This window comes from Euprymna scolopes, chromosome 10, assembly GCF_053919585.1.
Source record: "Euprymna scolopes isolate OS-2025 chromosome 10, ASM5391958v1, whole genome shotgun sequence".
Classification (NCBI taxonomy): domain Eukaryota; kingdom Metazoa; phylum Mollusca; class Cephalopoda; order Sepiida; family Sepiolidae; genus Euprymna; species Euprymna scolopes.
This window is the reverse complement of record NC_136491.1, coordinates 26,544,662-26,567,644: the sequence shown is the minus strand read 5'-3', so window position 1 is coordinate 26,567,644 and position 22,983 is coordinate 26,544,662. Positions and strand designations below refer to the sequence as shown.

General features: G+C 31.6%; 1 protein-coding gene across 13 annotated transcripts in view; it reads left to right on the top strand.

Moving 5' to 3' along the window:
* Window positions 1–22,983, top strand: part of LOC145285878 (bromodomain-containing protein 2-like) — a 96,083-nt gene that overhangs the window by 34,976 nt on the left and 38,124 nt on the right. For all 13 annotated transcript variants that reach the window (XM_080134340.1, XM_080134339.1, XM_080134337.1 and 10 more), the window contains 4 exons: window positions 7,406–7,579; window positions 7,718–7,837; window positions 8,948–9,130; window positions 15,035–15,075. In XM_080134340.1, coding sequence (XP_079990466.1) covers window positions 7,406–7,579; window positions 7,718–7,837; window positions 8,948–9,130; window positions 15,035–15,075 — 518 coding nt within the window. The remainder of the gene's footprint in view (window positions 1–7,405; window positions 7,580–7,717; window positions 7,838–8,947; window positions 9,131–15,034; window positions 15,076–22,983) is intronic.

The following is a 22,983-nucleotide window of genomic DNA, read 5'->3' as shown; positions in this document are numbered from 1 at the left end:
GGACGGAGCTTTAAAACTATACTGATTTTGTCAGGATTCAACGACTGTCAAAAGTTTTTGTGAAACGTACACACACACACACAGTTTGCCTTTTATATATTAGACTAGCGAGGGGTACCCGGCGTTGCCCAGGTGTTTGGGGGGGGGGTAAAAAAAAAAACAGTAAGTATGAGGATCGAACCCGAACCCTTGAGGCAAAGTTGTAAATTAAAGTGTGAAAAAAAAAACGTGCGATGTTAACCATTGCCCCACCGGGAGATGCTAATGGAAACACGTTTGAATTTATTTAATTAGTTGGATTTAGCAGGTGCCCGTTTTAAATGAGGCCAAGTTTTGACTGCGGGATAGTATTCATTTACTGCTGGACCCCCCCCCCCCCCCCCCCAAAAAAAAAAAAAGATGTTATAGGAAAAAGACTAAGCCACATGCGGCGAGCGACAAATATTGAATATTTATCTTCCCGAAATCGAGCAAATTAAATAGAAAGACGAGCTTCGTTGTTAACTGTGAGATATTATGATTTGTAATTGATATAAAAAGTTGTGAACCGACTGACCACTTCTCTGAAAGAAGCCTTTTGTAGACACACAGAAAAAGCGAACACACATACATACATTTTCGCTTTCATATTTATAGAAGATTAGCAGGAGTACCCGGCATCGCCCAGGTATGTGGAGGTGTATTAAAAAAAGACGGGGGTTGGATAAAGGTGTTTTTTACCAAAAAAAAAAAAAAAAAAAAAAAGTGGTAATGCCGGGGCTTGGGGGGGGGGGGTCAAATAAATGGGGGAGGCAACAGTAGGCAGTTCGGGTGAAGATATAGAGAAAAAAAGTTGTAGTAGGCAGGCAGGCTTGAACTCATAACGCGAATGGGGTGGGGGTCTTGGCCTATGTCTTCATCATCCGACCAGAAGTTCGGAAAGTTGAAATTAAGAGAGTCAATCCAACTGATACGATGACTTGAAAAAATAGTGACATAAAAACCAAATTCTCCTTGTAGGATGAAGGAATGAATGTTTTTGGCCAATTTTTCGATATTTGTTGTCCAGCTTTAAAACGATACCTATCATGAAAATCTTTTGCATCTGTCGAAAGTTTTTGCAGGACATACAAACACGCACACACTTTGCCTTTTCTATATATTAGACTAGCCTGGGTGCCCGGGAGTTTGGAGGTGTGTGTTAAGCAAAAATACAAAAAGTGGTAATAGGCAGGCAGATTGGCTCAAACCCGTACCGCAAAGGAGAAAAAGAATGTGAAAAAAAAACGTCATGTCTTTGCCATTGCATCCATCGCCAAACTTGAAGTGGCGAAGGTTTAAATTGAGGCTATTCAATCGAAAAGAGAGGATGACTTTCGAAAATATTGGCAAAAAAGTTAAACCCCACCCCCTCTCTTTGTAGAAAAGTGTCCAGTTGAGGGTGAAGGAATTCATGTTTTTAGCCAATTTTTCGATATTTGTTGCCAGAAGGGTCGAGCTTCAAAATGATACCGTTCTTGTGAAAATCTGTTGCCACTGTCAAAAGTTTTAGGCAGATATGCAAAGGTGTCTCCTCTGTTGCCCGAGTGTTGGTAGGTGTTCAAAAAAACAAAAAAAAAAGGCTGGAACCCGTATGGTGAAGGAGGAAAAGGTGAAAAAACTTTTGCCCGGGTGACAAAAAAAATGAGGATCGAACCCAACCCTTGAAGCAAAGTTGAAAATTAAAGTGTGAAAAAAAAAACGTGCGACATTAACCATTGGGCCACCACGAAATATTAACGGAAACACGTTTGAATTTAGTTAACTATTTATTAAAAAGTTTTAAGTTGTGAGTCGACCAACCGCTTCTTGGAAAGAAGCCTTTCTTGGACATACACGAAAAGCGAACACACACACACACATTTCCGCTTTTATATATATATATATATATATATATACTAGCAATGGGTACCCGGTGTTTTTCGGGGTATGTGCAAAAAACACGAAAATGAGAGGAAAAAAAAAAACGAAGCCTTCACGACGCGCAGTTGGAAAATAGTAAAGTGTTTTTAAAAAAAAAAACAGGTGCGCGTTTTTGATTGACGTGACGGCGATAGGTATTCAGCAGTAAGCATTTTGTGCTGGACAGTTTTAAATGAGGTGAATAAATCGGTTTGTTTGTTTTTAAAAACCCGCTCCCTGTTTATTAGGAGGAGCAAAATGAAAGCTACAGTCTGATATGACGAAGTCGAAATTGAACAAACGTTACTTAGCTCTATTGAGACAACTGGCTTTCGGCCTGTGATTAGAGTCGAGTTTCGCTTTTTTTGTACCGAAAACCGAATGTTTGAAAATCAATAGAATTAAATAGACAGGCGAGCTCCGTGGGTAACTGAGATATTACAATTTATAGATGATATAAAAAGTTTTAAGTTGTGAAGCGAGCAAGCGCTTCTCTGAAAGAAGTCTTTTGTGGACATCGAGGAAAAGCGTACATATATACATACATACATACATGCATACATTTTTCGCTTTTATATATATATATATATATATATATTAGACTAGCCTGGTGCTGCCGGGGTGTGTAGAGAAGTGTGTAAGGATGTTGGTTTAGCAAAATAAAAATAAATAAAAAAAACTAGTAGCAAGCTGTCTCGAACCTGTAACGCGAAGGAGGAAAAAGAGGTGAAAAAAGCAAATGGCCTTATCGATGTGCCCACCACAGTTGTGACGGGCAATCGAAATAACATCTTTTATGCGATGTCGTTGAGGCGAGGTTTGAATGACATGAAAAAAGCGCCCAGGTGACGGTGATAGAATTAATGTTTTTCGCCAATTTGTCGTCCCAGACATTGAGCTTTAAAACGATACCAATTTTGTCACAGTCCAACATGTTTGTCGAAAGTTTTTGGCAGGTATACATACACACATTTTACCTTTTATATAATAGATAATTGTTTCTTTCATTTATTTATTTATATATATATATATATATATATATATATATATATATATATATAATCTCGGTTATAATTTAAATTTCATGAATTAAGCAAATGAATTTTTTAAAATAATTATCCAACTGGATTTATTTTTCATCTCTAACAATATTACTCTGAGTGTTAAGTTTAACTTATAAAACTTTGAAAATTAATACTCCAGATGATGCTGTGTAGTTCTGCTAGTGTGTGTACAACCAGGGGGTGGGGGGGTCAATCTGTCCAGAGAAAATATTAAAGAAAACAAACCCTTAAGTTAAATTAAATGTATATAAATAAAACGGATGCATGTTTGTTTGTCTATGTGTAAATATTTAATCGCTAAACTCTATGGGAAGACGCTTCTCAAATATGTGAATATGCACACAACCGTTATTCAATACGCACCGGTTATTGCTTTGTGGTTTCGGATTTATTCGACAGGTGGTGTCTTTACTTCCTGTTGCACATTTCTCTCTATCCACTTCCTTCTCTATTACCCTTTTTCGTCTCTATCATCCATGTAGACAGACGCATTTCTCCGTTCGCCTTGACAGGTGCACTTTCGTTTTAAAGTAAGACGACACTATGTATACATTAACGAACTCTTGTGAACACTAGACACTGTTTTTACATATTTCAAGTTAAATAAAACATCTTATTTGTATATATTGTAACTCGGCTTTAACGTCCTCCTTTTTGATGTTATTCGTTTAAATGTGCTCCTCCTAATGTTACCTTTTATTTGGAGTTGTACGAACACGTGTATCTGGCATATACAAGATCGGTGACGAATATCTCTTCTCAACATGCTTACCGACCTTCCACAAACCAGCAAACAGTATACGCTACAACTCCTAAACTAGTGGTCACATAACACTGAAATTAACAGGAAATAATCCTTCACCAAGGATAGTTTATAACAAGTAAAATCTTTGTTTGGATGGATGAAAAACACGTACAAACATATCGTCGAGTTGAAATGCAAAATGTTCCTTTCAACTTGCCGACATATTTTTATTCTTTCTGCACATGCCCAAATTCAATTCCTATCTTTAAGATCTTCCTTACCTGGTAGTTTGGTAGTTACATTGGTAGAAAATACGTTTGAAGTGCTAAATGTTTTAGTTTTGATTTTAACTGATGCCACTTAAGTCTCTTTTAAATTTGAAATCTGTACTATATATTAGATACAATATAATATTCAATAGAGAATTGACTCTGTAATAATACAAAATTTGCATAAATTAAAATATATTTAAGTGTATTTTACAACCGAACATTCCTTCTAAATCTTCCCCAGCAGTTGTAGACACATTTTCAATAAAACAGATTTCATCAAAGTCATTGATCATCTGATCCTTCGTACCCATACACAAGGCTTTCAGATCTTTTACAACATTTTTAAAGTACCTCTTTGTCTTGTCTTGTCTTGGTCATTTATCACTCTGCAGTTATTCATCTTAACGGTTCATCTTAACTAGGTGCCCAGCCTAACACACCTTTTATGCCCAATACACCATCTTGTAGAACATGGGTGTCTGGTATAAAAGATTGTCACATAGCGTTCGCATCTTTATAAATTTTGTTGAATCTCTCCAGTGTCTTTGTGTTAGCAGTACATAGTTGTGTTTGAAGAACACATTAAAAACAAGATATAATTTGTATACACTAAGCTTATGTATTACACACACAAACCTGCAAAGAAGTTTTTTTATGTAATTCTTATTTGTTGATGTGTAGGAATTAAAAAAAAAAGAAAGTCTTTAAAAATCTTTTTTCTAAAAAATAATTTATCGTTCCTTTGGACATTCCTCTGTGTATTGAAGGGTATATGGGTGATGGCAGGGGAAGGAGAATTATTGCCAATGAGATGATGAAATATTTGTGACTGAGAAGATTCCAATATTTTCACACTTAAAATGAGTAAATAACTTGAGCAGCTTGTGCACTTTCTCCAAACCTTAACTGGGTTATAAGATGTTGAAGTGTATACACACATATATAAACTTGCATATACACACACACACACACACAAATTTTTATATACACATATAGAGGAAATAGATAAGCAAAATCACAAGTTATGTGATCCAGAAAAGGTTGTTTGATTTAATTCAAGAGATTGTGAAGGTTATGGAATGAGTACCATTTTCTGTGTGAGGAGTGTGGTGCACATATATATATTAAGAACATTTCTCTCTTTCTCTACCCATACACACGTAATAAGAGTAAAACTTGGAAAAGAAAAATTGCGCATGAGAAAAGAAAGATATTCTCCCACTGAGCAGGTAAAGGATAACTGGCAGGCAAGTGATATATATATATATATATATATATATATATATATATATATTAGCCTTTTCGTGCCAATTAAACTTCATCTGCTCTCCTTTATATAGATGCTTGCTTTGACATACTGAACTCCTGCTTAGGTGGTGAACATTACCTTGATTTTCTCCAAATTAATCATGAAGTTAAAAGGTAGTGCATGTTTGAAAGAGTTTCATTATCTCCTACATATTCTCTTCATTGTTGGCAATAATGCCTTTGTGATTAGCATAGAGCAGCTCCCGCAAGAGTTTTGAGTTTGCATTAAATTAAATGAGATTGTAGTTCCTGCTAATGGTTCAGAAATGTATGAAAATACTAACATTTTAATGTTGGTATTTTCATACTAGAAAATTATAAAGAGTAACAATAAAGTATGTAGACAACATCTGCAAGAATCTCACCTTGTTTAAAAACCTTAATCATTGTGACGAATCATGAGGATTGCTCTATTAAGTGTCAAAAATTTTTGTTGGGTTCACAAAAACTTAGTGAGAATTAAGTTTCATAAACCTCCTACATTCTCTCAAATATTCATTTTAAATGTAGTGGTGATTTTTGCATGTAAAGATTGCCGTTTCAACTATACCGAGGTATTATTTGTGTAGCTTAGTTTTCTCTTTCAAGAGCTTAAATAACCTAAGTCATTCTTATTAAGCCAATTGTGATTCTGCTTATAGAACAAGGACCTCAATTCTGACCTTGTAGATCAGAGATGTTCTTGAATGTCTGAGATCCCCATGCATACTTGTAATCTAGATACATCCATGTGGTCGAGAACTTTAACATCTTAAAAGCAAGATTTACACATAATATGGAGCATTCTCTTTTTCTCTCCCATCCTCTTCCTTAGTACATACTATGGTACAAACTAAATTTGTGGAAGGGCAACCTAAGAGGGGAGTTAGGAAGCAAGTTTTTTCCGCATTACATTTCAATATTAATTATTACAGTAACGGAATAGGTTTTGCTAGTCAAAGGCATTTTTGTTTATTTGAGACCTGTATTATTCGTAACTATGATGCGTTCTATGTAAATATGGATATTCTTGCCATACCAACCTCTACATTTGCCATGAAACACAAAACTCGACCATTCATAAAAGAATTGATGCTTCTATGATAGTGATCATTTTAAAATTAACATTAACAATTTATTGTAAATGTTTGAAAGTTATTCAAATATGAAATGACAGAGGAAACTTTATTTTCTGTTTTATTATTTATTTTTTATTTAAATCTTGACTAGAAGTTCTTAAAAGATGACGTAGAAATATTAGTTTGTAATGTCTCAGTATTATGTTCACAACAAAACACTTGCATGAATTGGTAATAAATTTACTTTTTATTTCATTCAAAATTATGCATTTGTACATGATCTACAAGCATGAGTATTGCTTACATATATTTATTTGTATTCAGATTATTACCCTTGAGATTGCTTTTTCTCTCCCCTTCCCCTTTCTAGTATGTTGGTCATCCATGTTTTTTACATGTTTAATGTGATTGATTTGTATATTTTGTATGTTGATATTTCTTGCGTATATAGTTCATTAAATTTAATTATGTATGTAGTTAATATTCGTGAGAATATAGCAGTGTGTGTGTGTATGACGACCAGACTAATATATCATTGTTTGTAAACTGGTAATTGATTTCTCTCTCTAATGAGTGTTTATGATTTGCAAGATGAAGTGGGTGTAAGTCGTTCATCATTCTAGCAAGTTGCATACAGTTTGTCTTGCTCAAAATTTGTTTCATAGTTTTGGATCAACTTTAGATAGCCTTTAACACCAAGTTAATTTATATTAAATGGAGGAGTCCTATCTCTGATTAAAAGATATTTTAAATACATTGAGTAGCTATAGTAAGAACAGCAGCATACGTAGAGAAATAATGAACCAGTTAGATTTGAATACAGGAAAACAATACCATTTACGGTTGCACCAGAACTCTTCAAACTATATCAACCATTTGGAGAAAAAAACAGTATAACTACCATGAATTATGAATCTACTTTATTGCAATTAAAAATGTTTGTAAAATTTTGCGTTCACATAATTTTAGATAATCTCATTAATTGTAAAAATAAAAAAAATTCCTTTTTCTGAAATTTTGCTCTTTATTATTTCTTAGGTGACAAATTGGGTAGGGTTGTACATATAATTCAATCAAGAGAACCGTCCTTAAGAGATTCAAATCCTGATGAGATCGAAATAGATTTTGAAACGTTGAAGCCCTCAACACTTCGAGAGCTGGAATCTTATGTGATGTCCTGTTTGAAGAAAAAACCACGAAAGCCATATATACGTAAGTACAGCTTTCCGAATGTTTCCTTGTTGAATATTATTAGATTTTTTTTCAACATGTTTATAATAGTAAATAGTTCTCATACTTATTTTTTCTATTTGTTTCAATCGGTTTATAATTGTAAATATTCTCTTGCAGCTAAGAAATTACCAGGTAAAACTAGAGAAGAGGCACAGAGGGAGAAAAAGCAAGAACTTGAAGCTAGACTGAAAGATGTCACCGGGCACCTTCAGGGATCAAAGAAACCTATCAAGAAAGGTATTTCATTAATATACTTTGGTTTATTCTGCAGGAAAAGTTGTATGGAAATTTGTGGTGCTGGCTTATTTGTAATTTCCCCTTCGTAAATCTTTATTCCCCCCCCCCCAATTTAATCTCTTTCTCTCTCTCTCTCTCTCTTTCTCTCTCTCTCTCTCTCTTTCTCTCTCTCTCTCTCTCTCTCTCCTCACACATACATACATTTAAATAGCTTGTAAAAGGATTTATAAACATTTTTGTCCAGAAAATTAAAAAATGTTCGCACATTATTTTATTGGGGGAGAAGGAAAAAAAAAAAAAAAGTCAATTCTATAATGAACTGGTCTGTCTTAGCATTGCTTATTTAAATCTATATTTTATATTCTATGCCGACATCTCTATTGGTACTGTTGGTTTAGTTACTGATATTCAATAGATGGAGATTTTTTTTCTTTTTCTCTTGAGAAAAAGATGTCATTTGATTTTATTTCAGAAATAACTAAAATACCTGTTCCAGGACAGATACGGTCCTGGATATGACCTTAAACTATATCCGATGGTGAGGGCCCCGTCTTGCGGGCTTTGGAGAGTGTGGAGCCACCCCTTAATTGCCATTGTTCCCAGGTCCACTCTGACCTGGAGTGGTAGTACCTGTTAGGGTCCCAACTATAGGTTAAATAGAAACAGACTTGAAAAAATATATATATTCTATTTAAAATATTTTCTTCAAAATAACTGGATTCGGCATTAAATAACTTGAAAAGGGTTGATATGTCGTAAAACAACAACCAACCAGGACAGATAAAATCAATTCCCAGAAGAGTTTTGCACCACTTTTCTGTTTTTACGAAGATTAAAACCAAGCTATAAGTTTATGCTCAATCTTATGTTTAGAATCTTTATTCTAATTTTAATCAAAATCCATTACATAATTTTGATTCTAGAAAATGTCTGAAATTTAAAACCCAAGTGCATCCTGTAAACATGTCTTTATATAAATATTTTTTATTTTAAAAAAATATAAATTTTATAACTATCTTCCCCTTTCCTTTTAATCCATCATTCCCAAGTTTAATGAAACAATTTATCTTTTCTTTATCTGAATTTTTTTTTGTTTTTTCTTTTTTCCAGAAGAAAATGTTGCTGGTAGTGGTGGCGGTGCTGGTGCCGGTGGTGGTGGTGCTGCTAGTGCCGGTGGCGGCGATGTGAATAGCGGTTCTCGCTTAAGTGCAACCAGTTCCAGCTCATCAGATTCGGATTCAAGCAGTGATACAACTTCATCAAGCTCTTCAGACTCCAGTGACTCTGAATCAGGTTAGACCAATGACAACACTACTGCACTACTACCAGTGCTGCCACTCTAACTTGTAGTCTCCAAGGATCAAACACAAAGGAACGAAGTGAAACTTTAGAAAATGATAATATGGCCATTTCTGGTTACATAAACATTTTTACTGGAAGTTTTCATGATCGTTGCCAACTCGTCCATTTCTTGTACGAGTGGGAACCCAAAGATGACAGGCTGATCGATTGCGGGCTGTGTATACTGTACATGTAGGAATAATGGGGTGTTAACTTCCAGATAAACTTCTGGATGATAATAACAAGGCAAGTTGTATGGAAGAACGACTTTGCCTTTTTAGCCAAGAGTGCAGAATGTGTTTGTAGTATGAGGTCAGCCATCAGTGTGGCTGGTTCCCTTCATGGCATACTTATGTAGCCTAGTGTCATCTCTCCATTGCATAATATTTTTATTTACATGCTCACCTATTTTTTTTTTCTTTTCCCTTTTTTTTTTTTTTTTTTTTTTTTTTCATTCTTTTTCTTTTTTTATTCAAGACAAATTGAATTTGTATATATCATGGAGCAAATATATGTTTTTACATTTGAGATATTGACATATATTTATCTTTGCATGTATACACACATTCATGATTTTTTCAGTAACTCAGCCAATCATGTATCATCCATCTGGTATGATAAGGTGTCCATTTTTAAAAAATAACTTTCCATTGTTTCATTCTAAGTTCTATAAGTCAGGTGTCTGCTGGGTGTGCATGGGTGTTGACCTTCCAACTTGAACTAGAGCCAGCCATTGCTGTCTGTAAGGCAAGGGAGGCGTAACCAAGATGTAAATAAGTAAATCTAAACTGCTACAGGCAGGCAGTGTAATTTACATCCATTATACACACTGGTAAGCAGGTTGCTGCTGCTGCTACTTCAAGAAAAGAAAAGGGAAAAGAAAAAAAAACTAAAGTGCTGATTCAATTTTTTTACAAAGAAAAAGACAAAAAAAAAAAAACTGGCCTCTGCTGCAACACATTTCTTATGCACTCCATGGCTCGTTATGAGTATTTTGTTTTGCATTCCTCTCAATACAAGTCCATAAGCTTCATTTTTCTATTGTCAGGTGTTTTGATCATCTGTCATTTTAAAGAGAGACTATCTGCTGTTGCAGGTCATATATCTTGGCATAGGTAGTCATCTTTGAAACCTTGGCCTGACTGTGTACCTTTGTGGTGTGTCATTAACTGTATGTATATAAAAACAACTCTCAGTACCACTGTAGTGAATAGTTCACCATTTGTACCTTATTCAGTATTGTAAATTCTACATCATTTACCTCATTTTGTATATACATCTAATGGTCGTCATCATGTGCAGCATAAATCTTTTAAAACAAATAAAGAAAAGGATCTAAATTTTTTGTGTGTGTGTTGTTTACTTGGCCTCTAAATTTCTGGGTTGCCTCTTACTGAAACAACACATTCTGCACTCATGGCTTGAATTATTTAATATTACTTGGTTGGGGAGGAAGGAAAAATCGGTCTTCCAATGAAATTTCTTTCTCATTTTTTATACTTTTTTTTTTTTTTTTTTTTTTTTTTTTTTCATATTTTTATATATTTTTATGCTTTCCGTTTTTTATTATATATTTCCCCACCTCCCCAATTTTTTTTTTTTTTTTTCTTTCTTACTTGTTAGTGGTGGGATGGGCCCTCTCCTTTGTTTAATTCGTGCCCTATTAAAAAAAAAATTAACCTTGTTTGTGAAGTATATATTGGCTTCCTTCGTAGGGAAATATTTTTCTTTTGCAAAGGTTGTCATGGTGAATGACTGTTCTTCTTCCATGACCTCTCCATCTTGCTTGTCTGATCCTTTCAGCCAGGTAGGTTATCTGTTGTTCACTTGTGACTCATGACTAGATATTTTTCGCTGGCAGCTTTCTATTGTGCGCACTACTGTAGCCATCTGTTGTCAAATAAGATATCCATTCAGTTTTTTTTATTTTTTCTATTAAAAAAATGTCCCTTTTTAACCATTTTTGTTCATCTGCATCAAATGATACAGTTGCAGTCAAAGCATTTTTTTTTTTTTTTTTTCGTATATAAAATAGTTGAAATGTTGTTGCACTAATGTTCCTTTTTCATTCACATTGCCTGCAGCTATTATGGCAACAACAGTTTTGACATTTGCTACCCTATTTCACCAGGAATTAATTTTATATTGTCTTACCCTTTGTTTCATTTTAAAAATGTAAGTAAAATTTATCTATACCACTATATTTTTAATAGTGTTCCCAAGTTTTTAAATAGGTTTTAAATTGGTTCTTTGGTTATTTATTTAAACGCCTGCCCCCTCCTTTCTGATATATCAGTTTTACCTATTCTCTATTGTTAGTGTTAATGTACCTTTTGATAGTTATCCCTCACCCCTCCCTACACTTACGCTTTATATTTAGTGGATGGCTTAATGCATTTGCTTGCTTGTGTGTATGAACATGTATGCTGTTGTTGTAAACTTAGCATTGGACATGATATCTTATTAGGATGTTGTATTAATCATTGAATTGTAGTGGCATTTTATGGTATGATTTCTTTTAAATTTTTATAAGACATGGAAAAGGCCCTTGCTTGTTATCGATAGTCTATGCTTTAGGGTATCTAAAACGATTTTCTTTTGGTCATGTCTTCAGTTTGAATTTTCTGAAATGCTCTTGTTGGTCCAATTTTTAAGAGCTTAATAGTTATTGGTTTTATTGACTTTTTGAATTATTTTAAAGTGTGAAACTAATATTGCTATTACTTTAAAATCCTACATTTTTCATCTATATTTCTCTATAGATAATCCTTTATACTTTCCTTGATATTACATGTGATGGTGTATAAGTATGCACATTTAAGGGTTTTATTTGAAAAAAAAAAATTAGTCCCTTCCCATTTTATTGTTGATTGTATTTTGGGTGTTCATTTTTTTTTTTTTTTTTTTTTTTTTTTCCCCTCCCTTTTTCCCCACATCGCCCTTCAGTATGCCGACTTCATAGTGTGTAGGTAATCAAATCAGTTGCAATTTATTTTGCTAAACAAATCATGGGATAAAGTTTCATTCAATAAGTTAAATTTTTAGAGTAAACTTGTAAAAAAAAAAGTTATTAGCAATCAAGCCACTAGTAGAATGAGTTGTTGGAGGCAATACCAAACATTTCTATGGTGTTTAATTTTATTTTTTTTATTTTATTTATTTATTTTTTATTTTTTTTTTTTAAATTCTGACCTGCAATGTTCAGTGTGATGGGGGTCATCATTCAGTGGAATACCTTGGGTTTTCTATTCTCCAATCCCCTTAGTCGCACTTCGACTTTTATTTTATAATAAAGTCATCTTTTCCATTTTCTACATTGCTGTTTTTATTAAGTTATTTAAAAAAAATTCCAAATTGAGTAATTTATTCTCTTGCATCATAACTCCTCTCAATCCATTTGACAATAACAGAATTCTATTTAATTTAATAAATATATTCTATTGACTGGTTAGCTTATAAATCAGTTTTATATCTGCAAAAAAAACAAAACATAGCTAACAAGTTTCAAAACTGGTTTCCAAAATATTTTCAGTTATACATGCAAACGCAATTTTCATTTTAAGATAAATTTATTAAAAAGTTGAGGCAATTATAATTTTACTCATTAACTGCTAGTTATTAGGTTTTTATATATATATATATATATATATATATATATACCTGCATACATGCAATCACACGTGAGTTGTCAAACTTAAACACTTACGTTTTTGAAAAAATCTTAAGATGAGATTGATTTGTATTTATATTATTTAAATTGGTAGTTATATTTAGAACATTTCAGCTGGTGTAACTTCCAATCTTTTTAGTTTTTGTTTGAACTTTAAAACGCAAGTTTCAAAAGATGCATCTGAAGATCATCGCAGTTACATTGGTTGAAATGTGAACATATGAATAGTCATACAAATAATACAAATTTGACTTTAGGTTGAATAACAAGAATTTTCCAAGATTTGTACATAATTTAGTGTTACCCCAAGAATTTGATAATTATATAATAGTCCTTTTATCTTCCTCTCAAAGCCTCGATTATTTCTTAAACCTGACTAGAGGAATTCCTCTCATGATGACCATCATTGATTCACTGGCAGGTTTGGGATTTTTTTTTTATTTTTTTTCTTTCTCTTTTCTTTAATTTTTGATTCTTGTGATACTGGTAAGTTACCGGCTCATTCTGGAGTGTCTTCCATCCTTGGATCTTTTGCCAGTTTAAGGTTTTCTACTGACAGCTGATCTGCACGATTCCAGACTACCAATCAATGTGTTATTTTTTTTTCCCCCTTTTTTTTTTTTTTTTTTTTTTTTTCAGATCCATTTTTTCCCCTTTTTTTTTTTCTTTTTGTTTATATAAAACCATTCACATTAAAAGAAAAGGAAAAAAACTTGACAATTATTGATTCTGGCAAGTTTTAAAACTTTATTTTAATTATTTTCCAACTTCATAACTTTCCGATACATTATATATTATAAAAGACAACAATTTTATGATACATTAGGAACTATTTTGTCAGAAGGGGTGTTTTTTGGGTTGGTTGTTTTTTTTTTTGTTTTTTGTTTTTTTGTTTTTTTTTGTGTTAAGGGTCGGTGTTATTTTGACACAGATAAGATAATGAACATTGCTTCTGTCAATTATCTTGGAATACGTCCTTATTTCCAATCCCCCTTTTCTCCAATTTAGAGCCTTGTTTGTACTGTTGCTGTGATATTCTTGTAATATGACTGACAACACATTTTATTAGTGGTTTGATTTTTCTTTTATAGATTTAAAACAAAACAAATGTTTTTCTTTGTTTAATATTTCTGATTTCCTTTGAGTCAATCAGTATTTGTGTTGGTCTGAGCATGTTGCTAGTTTATCCAAATCTCTGCTTGCTGCTTAAGTTTTTACTAATTACTTTAGAATTCAATAAGTCTACTTTTTTTCTCTTTCATAGTTAATCTTTTATAGTTTACTTGGAGTAATTATAAAATTCTTTTTTCAAATGAATGAATGCTACTTCAATGAAAGACCCTCTCAATTTTTTAAGTTTTTTCCTCTAGCAGGGGTGGGTGTGTACTCTTTACAAAGTTTTTGTTAATCAAAATGAATAAAAATATTTCCAACATGTCTTATAGGTTGGTGTTAATATTCTATAGAATATGTAATTTAGAAATGTAGCACAGCACTGTAATTGAGTATGCTTGTTCTTTCCAAGGGTTCCCAAAGAAACTTGATCACTACAAATTAAACTGTTGTTGCAGCCAAATTTAAGCTGTTCATTGCAAGTTTATGTAACCAGCACCTAAGAAATTATACTTCTGCTAAAGCTGTGACTAATTGTATTTCAAAACTATTAATTTTACATTTTAAGTCAGTTCTTTATTGTATTCCTATTCTTTTGAATGATTTTAGCAAACAGAATTTTATTTTTATCTTTTTTTTTTTTTTAGCTTAACTTTGTATTAAATTTCATTTGTAATCTTAAAATATAAATCACTTAACTTTAAAAAAAAAATCACCAACCTGTGGTTTCCTAGTTTCTCCCCCCCCCCCCTAAAAAAAAAAAAATAATCTTGTATGCACTTAGTTTATGGTTAATTTTTTTTAGATGGATACATGTGCATACAATATTTCTTTCTATTTTCTCCCATCTCCTTTGGAAACTTTGGGACAGAGTGACCTTATTTCTCTACATTACTTTTTTTTTTTTTTTTTTTTTAGCTTGATCAATTCAATAAGTAGATTTATTCCCAAGTTCACATTTCAAGTTTCCTTGAAGCTTCTCGCACACATTGATGCTTCCTCCTTCACCTCCTCCTTCTGGATTAAAATTAGTTATAAAATAATTGCATTGAATGTATTGATTTCCTTTGCAGAAACTCCTCGTAAGAAGGCACGCAAGGCTGAAACACAAAAGGTAAGTTGGTCTGTGAATAACAGTGAGGTTCTGTTAGGCATTTGCTGAAAATTTAATTAAGGTTTTAGTTGTCATGGTTAATGATAGTTTTGAATGTTATCCATTATTTTTTTAAATTTTCTTCCAGATTGTTAAATCAAATATTTCTTGAAAATTATATCTAGGAAACAAAAAAAAAATCACCATTAAATAACTGACAAGTGTTAATGCGCTTATCAAAAAAAAAATTTTATCCTGAAGATGTTTTTTAAAAATATTGATAGCAATCAGTTCTATTAGTAACCAGTGAGAATGTAATACTTGTCATACATTTTTGAGCTCAATTTGAATTTTACTCTGGATTGTTTGGGATAGTATTACCTGTTTATTTGTATGCAATCTTGTTGGAATCATAAGATATAATCTGTAGACATTTTTAGTTAGTTACAATCAGAAAACAAGAAATAAACTATCTAATATTAGCTTTTCACCGATGTTTGCATTTTGTGCATTTGTAGAAAAAGGTTGGAAAATATTTGATAATGACTGGAAAAATCTTATAAAATGTAAAAGAATTAAACCTGTTCAGACATTACATATGAAAATAATTACTAAGTGACAATTTTTTAATGACTGAAAAACATGTAACATTTGAGTTTTGAAAGGCAAGAAAAATCTCTATAAAAAATTCAGTGTACCTATTTACTATGCCTCCCCACGGGACAGAGTTAGACACCAGGGTCGTTTTTTTAACGTGGAGAAAAGGTACAAAAATAAAAATTGTCTCAGTCATGAAGGATTTCTCCTCCACTGAAAGAGAACGAGAAATGGAAGTGCCGCATCTGAAGAACAGATACTACACTTTGATCTTGGCCAAAAGTCTGTTCAGAGTCATGTATGTAGAAAACGAAAATAACTTAACCCTTTATGACGTTAAACTAATTCGTTCAGTCGTAAATAAATGAATATAACTGCATAACAAAAAAAGTGGGATTTGATTCAAACACACTTTGTACATATTACTTCAGTATCTGGGTAGATGCCAGATACCTCCAGATTGCAACTGTCTATTGTTTACATTCAGTATGCCGCAATCTATAATTAAGAAAAATATTTTTGATCATCTACATGGTAATTCAGGTCATAAAGAGTTAAAATAAACTGAATAATTTTCTAAAAGAAAGATTTTTTTTTGCTATCAGATAGTCAAATCAGACTTGGTTGGAATGAAGTCTATGCCTCTTGAGATCTTAGTGCATCTTTTTGGCCTTTTCTCAGGAGATTCCATTTTGAATGCTGTTTTTGAAAAAGTATTTTATTTTATGTGCAGTACATATTCATACCTGTAAAGACAATTTTACCACATTTAATGGCAAATGTCATATTTTCAGACATAGTCAAGTCTAACGCAGCATCTTTGGTGCCATGTGTGGTAGTCTTCTTTCTACCGAAGTCTAAAACTTTGAGTTGTACAAAGCAATTGGTGCAACAGTCTATTAGATCTTGCATAACTGACTCCAGTGGCAGTACACTATGCAGTATTGATTTTGTTAAGGATACTGCGATCACTGCTGATAGTCAGATATTTGAAAGAATGGAGAAATCCTGACGGTCTCCCTGAAATAATCTTGTTCATATTTATCATGTATAAATTTACAATGGATTATGGAAATATCTAAATGTAAATTGATTTATTTAAAAAAAAAAATAAGGTTTGTGCCTGTCCCAGCATGTGGTACATTTTCTGTTAGTTGGAAATGCAAGTTTATAGACATACCTATATTATCTTAGCCCGGATAGATTTGGATGTCTATTTTTTATTTGTATAATCACAATTTTTACCAACATACATGTGTATTTACTAAGTGTGTGGGATCTCTATATATAAAAGGGCCTCTGGTTTCCTATAAATTCTGAAACAGATGGACCTATTTTTAAACAATTTCACAGAAATATACTTTGTGTTCTAATACAGGTTTTGTATTGAAATACCTCCAATAAATTTTGAAAACTGATAATAGAAAAAAATCAGATTTAAGCAGGAACAGTTCGATTTTTACCCAAGTTAACATCCTTAGACAACCTAGTGTCACAAGTATATTTGAGAACTTTTATCCCCGCACAAACAAGAGGGTCTGGTGTATAAAATCAACAGTAGGTTCTTTAAGTCAGGTGTGTTCGAAATGTTTTTGCTTAAAGCACAATTAAACCATGATACTAACTTTTGCATTTTAAACTTTAATTTCAACCATTATATAAAAATAATTTTATATCAACAATAGATTCTCTACAGTGCAATATAGACTACAATATATTGTGGACTGTAATTTTGGGCAAGCATGTGAACCTTCTCCTGGTGCACTGTGATGGGTTCTAGACTAGAGCAGGCAATCAATCGATTTGATTGAAACCTGGCTAGTTTCACAGATTTCAATTCCAATAAAAGTATTGGAAATGGAGAACATTCATTGATTCTTATTCAATCTGCCAATGTTGCTAGTTTGTACATACACACATATATATAGAAGAAATCTTATGCCGAATATCTTTCTCTTTTTAGAGAGAAATTGATATGTGCATGAATCCAAAGTTTTAGTTTTACCTCATACATTTTAATGCTTTAGAAGTTTTTTTCCTCTTGCCTGAACAAGTTATATAGTTTACCTTAAAGTTGTTTCTTTGGTTTTTTGGGTTTTTTTTTTTTCATATATTTACATCCATGTAGACATGGGATCAGACTTACTTATTAAGTGACAGTCTTACAACTGTGTTTAGTAATTAAATTTCTTAGCTTATGATTCAATATATGTAGTGTGTAAGTTTATACATTCTATCCGTTCTTATAAATAATGCATCATGTTAGGAACAGATTTAAAATATTGTTTGCACCAGAATTCTATGTAAAACAGTATTAGGAAGACGTCTGAAAATCTGCCTCAATGAAAAAAAGAAAAAACATAAATCAGCAGATGTTTGAATTGGAGGATTCGGTTTATTATCACCATGTACGATCCAACACAGTATTATTTAATCGTCACCAATCTTATTAATTTGAATATATTCTGTTATTCGCCTTTTAATTCCGTTATTCAAACGGTCATTTTTTCTTGTATCGGTAAATGCGTTTCCCCACAGGCCACGTTTTTCAATCCAATGACTTGTAAATGTCATGACTGACATGACAAATGCTGATTATACTTTTTTCAGGCACCTTTACTTTAGTCATGATGCAATGTGATTAATGTTGATGCATTTTAATAAAGGAAAATGGTGTTGAGCAATTTAACAAAATAAATAGCAACAGATTCATTAGTCATTTAAATCTGCTAAAACATGGTTTCATAATAATATTGGCTATCTTTTTCAAAACTGGTATTACTGAAAAGAAAATATACAGCTTATGACAAAATAACTGTAAAGCATATGAATTTCCAAAGGAGTTTTTCTAGGTCAAAACTAGCTCCTTACCAAAAATATAGTTTTGTAAGGTTATGCAAAATCCTTCATTTTAAACCTTAAATACCACCTGCTCCTTCTGATTTTTGGCCAAAACAATACGGTAATGAGTGTTTCTGTTATTGTGTAGCAAAGCTGAAACGCCTGTTGTTGCAAATGTTGCTTTTGCATGACTGTTCTGCATAACATGTCCATTAGAATGTCTTCAGACGAATCTACTGTTAATATTTCATCTTTAAACATAAAATTCCATAAAGCTTTTGTAAAGAACAAATTGATGCATGAAAACAAGATTGTTGAAAGAACTATTTGTATTTCTTCTTTCCCTTGTAGTTGTTGTTTCAAGTGACTAAAAATAGTTTTGATTTTAACATCTGACTTGGTCTTTTTTTGCATCAAAATTCTATACTTTTCTTCAAATATCCTGCCAAGTTTTATATATTTTTTTAAGCCTTACAAATACTAGCAGAGTCTGTCTCAAAAGCAAACGACTTGGTTTTATATTCTTTGAGTTACATGAACAGTTGTTAGCAGAGAGCGGTTTTTAAATGGCTTTTAATACAAAATCTTAGTGAAGATTTTTAAAACAGTTATGTAAATATTTGTAACTGCCTTGCTTATCTTTATTTGGGCCGAGATCAAAGTGTAGTATCTGTTTTTCAGATGCTGCACTTCAATTTATTGTTCTGTCAGTGGAGAAGTCCTTCACGACTGAGACAATTTTTAATTTTTGTTCCTTTTCTCCACGTTAAAAAAACAACCCTGGTGTCTAACTCTGTCCTGTGGGGAGGCATTGTAAATAGGAACTGCCTTGCTTATCTTTGAAAAACTTGTAGCGATGTACTTGATCAAATCATCATCGCCAGAACTGGTTTTCCGTGGGCAGACACGTAGGCTCAATTATTTATTTTTGTTATTTATCATTTGGTATTTTCCACAAATGCAGTGTGCACATAATCTCATTAGAACTTTAATAATAATATTCTTGAATAAACTTCACTATCAATCTATAAACATAAAATATGCATGTAGATGAAAGGGTCATTTTATATGTTCAGTGTACATTAATTCAATACTGACAAGGACTGAACAAAAAATTGCTTTAAATGTTAATTTTTTAATCCTACACTGATTTTATTCAAAAGATTTTTAAGAAAAACTTGAGCAAGCATAAATGATTAGACACTGTAAACAGTGTCAAGTAAAAACCTTTACATTGATATAAAAATGTTCCACTTACTAAACTGGACTGTTTTAGTTAATAAGTAATCAATTTAGCATAAAAGAAAATATGTGAAAGGTTTGTATACATTACTATTTTAAAAAAAAATAGTTTTTACAAAAGTAAATAATCCTTGATAGATATATATATATATATATATATATGTTTTTTTTTTTTCCATTTCATATTTAGTATTATATAAAATATATTAATGAATTACTTGGTATGCATTTTTATTTTAAAAAAAAAAAAAAAAAAACAATTTCTTAAGATAAAAAAAATGGTTAGGCAACATTTTACATGAAATACACGTTTTATGTTTATTAGGGCTTTTTCTTTTCTTTTCAAAAAATGTTTTAATATAAAAAGAAAATTTATTTCAAAAAATTTTATTCTGTTTTTTTCTTTAAAAAAAGTCAAATATTTTATAAAGTAATATATTTTGTATAATATTAAAAACAAATTCATTACTTATCTTTTTTTTTTCTTTTTTTTAACTAAAACAAAGTTCGGTTTTGTAAGCAGAACATTTTTATATGAATGTGAAGTTTTATTTGACTCTACTTCTAGCAGACTATGAGTCGCCTTTTCTTCCACATTGCCTAAATTTATTTTAAACCTTCATTAATGTGCATATGTAGAAAGATTAATAGTTTAAGTATTTTAGTAGTTAATTATTTATAAAGTATAAGAAATGAAAAGCAAATTTTGTTTTATGAATTTGTATATCAAGAGAAATATTTATTTGTAGCCTAGTAATATTTTGGCCATCAGGCAAATAATAGGTTCTAAAAAGAAAAAAAAAAAACTTTAAATACTGAAAATATCCAAGAGTTAACTTTAAAGTTTCAAAAAAAAAAAATTTTCTGTCTACATGGCGTGCACACACACACACACACACATATATATATATATATATATATATATATTTCTTGTTCATTCTTGTGAAATTAAAAAAAAAAAAAACTTATTCTGAGTTCTTATTTTTAGGGCCATTTTACTTTTTTATAAAATTACTAACATTTCATCCCAGCATTGCCCGGGTGTTTGGAGGTGTGTGATGAGCAAAAAAAAAATGCGGTCAATTTAACTTTGACCCCTATTATGACTCCTTAACATTTATTGTTTTGGGCTCAAATCAAGTTATTAAATTAGATCCATGTCCAAGGAACCTATATCTAAAATTTCAAGTGTTTAGACCCAAAATTGTCGGAGTTTGGTAGAGTTCTCAAAGGTCAAATCGTTTAACTTTGACCCCTTAACAGCCACATTTCTGGCTGAAAACAGATTACAAAGATTTTCCCAAATCTCGATACCCTGTATATCAAATTTCGAGTCTGTAGACTAAATATTGACAGTTATTGCATAGGGAAATGTACACACACAGACACGTTCGCTTTTCTAGATATATACATTTAAGGAATCCTTTGAACCTGTTTTTAATTATGGTTGATTTAGGTCAACTTTACATCACTTACATGCCAAATTCAGAAATCTGCCCTTGAGTATAGTTGACACAATTTATTAGATAATTTGGATCAGTGCCATTTCATTTTCAGTTTGTTTGTTTTTTTGTTTTTTGCTGTGATTTTTAATAATAAAGTAGTGCATTTGATTATATTTAAGAGTGTATAAACTTGTCTGGTAAATTAAGCTCAAGCTTTTTCTTGTCACTGGAGTTAAGTATTGCTGCTTAAGAATGTGCATTACTTTTTGAAACTGAAAAGATGCTTTTATATTTATAGAGTCAAACACTTAGATTTAGATGGTATGAAGAACTATATCAAGAAAAACATCTTAAAGATAAGTTAAATAAGTCCAACTACCAATAAATATTGCAGGTATTAAAATCAGTTTTATGGTTAGGAAATAGGTTCAATTAGAACTATTATATGACAGCTTCGAAATTTACTGAATTATGATTTATTTATCAAGTATATCGGTTCTAAACATTTAACATGTTTATGTTGGAACTTAGATTCTTGGTGGTAAATATCATAATTTTGTTGAATTTGTATACAAACAAATGATTAATACTTTCAAGTATTTGGACTATCTCCATCTTGGATGTTATTCTCGTAATTTTTTGGTCAGTGTAAATTTTGATTTTTTTTTCTCCAGGTGTGTCTTGTCAAACTCGGAATCTGCATGGAATTTTAAAAAAATAATTCATTCTTAGTATTCTCTATAGTCAAGATTGAACTTTCACTAGAATACTATCAATAGATTTTTTTTTTTCTTTATCCATTGTGTCCATATGGACAATCTACCCCCAGGTTTTGAATAAAAGGTTCTGTTTGAAACCTGATGCATCTAAAGAAATGTGACATTCAAGTTGAAAATAGTAGTTTAAATAATCTAAATACACACATATTTATTGGCCAAAGAAATTTTGTAATTTTAGCCTTAACAGATTTTGATGTATAGTCTTCGAATAAAAATAAATTCACATTGAATCCACTGTGATAATTCTTTGAGAAATATTAGCATATAATGAACTAGCTGCATTTACCTAGGTGACACTTTAGATATGAATTTTTGAAATTCCTAATTTTTTACTTCTCAATGATTAGGAGGTATTATTTTATATATTAAAAATTCTTCTAAAATTGAATGTTATATTAAAAATATGTATTTTAATGAAATAGAAATAAAAATGTATTTAATTTATTAGAATCTTAACCTACAACCATTGTCCAAATGAAAGTACAGGGTATCCCAATAAAATGTATACACTCTTTAAATGACCATAAAACCAACATTTATTATAAGAAAGAAGTTTTGTACATCAAAATACTGTGAATAAATATAAAAACCAGCTAATTATCAAAAGTGTTCAAATTATTGGCCATTGTAGTCCATGAACAGCTGACAACGCTTACTGATTGAATCAAAAACGTTCCTAATCAGTTCAATTGGTATGTTGACACATCTGTCAATGGTTGTTTCAACTCATTATTGTAGCTCATTTTCTGGTGTGAATCCTGTATTTAACATGCCGTTCCCCATTCCACCTCCAAAAAAAAAGAAAAATCCAGGAGGTGGGGGTCAAATCCGGTGAGTGTACAGTACTCGATACTTGTCCTATCTGTTTCACAGGTGACTAGTAGTGAGGAAGTGCCAATCTCTTGGGAACGTAGTATAGCGTATTCATCTAGCAAGTTGAGATAATTTAAAGAGTGTATACATTTTATTAGGACACCCTGTATTTTTTTTGTTCTTGTGGAAATAAACTTGAAAAAATATTTTAC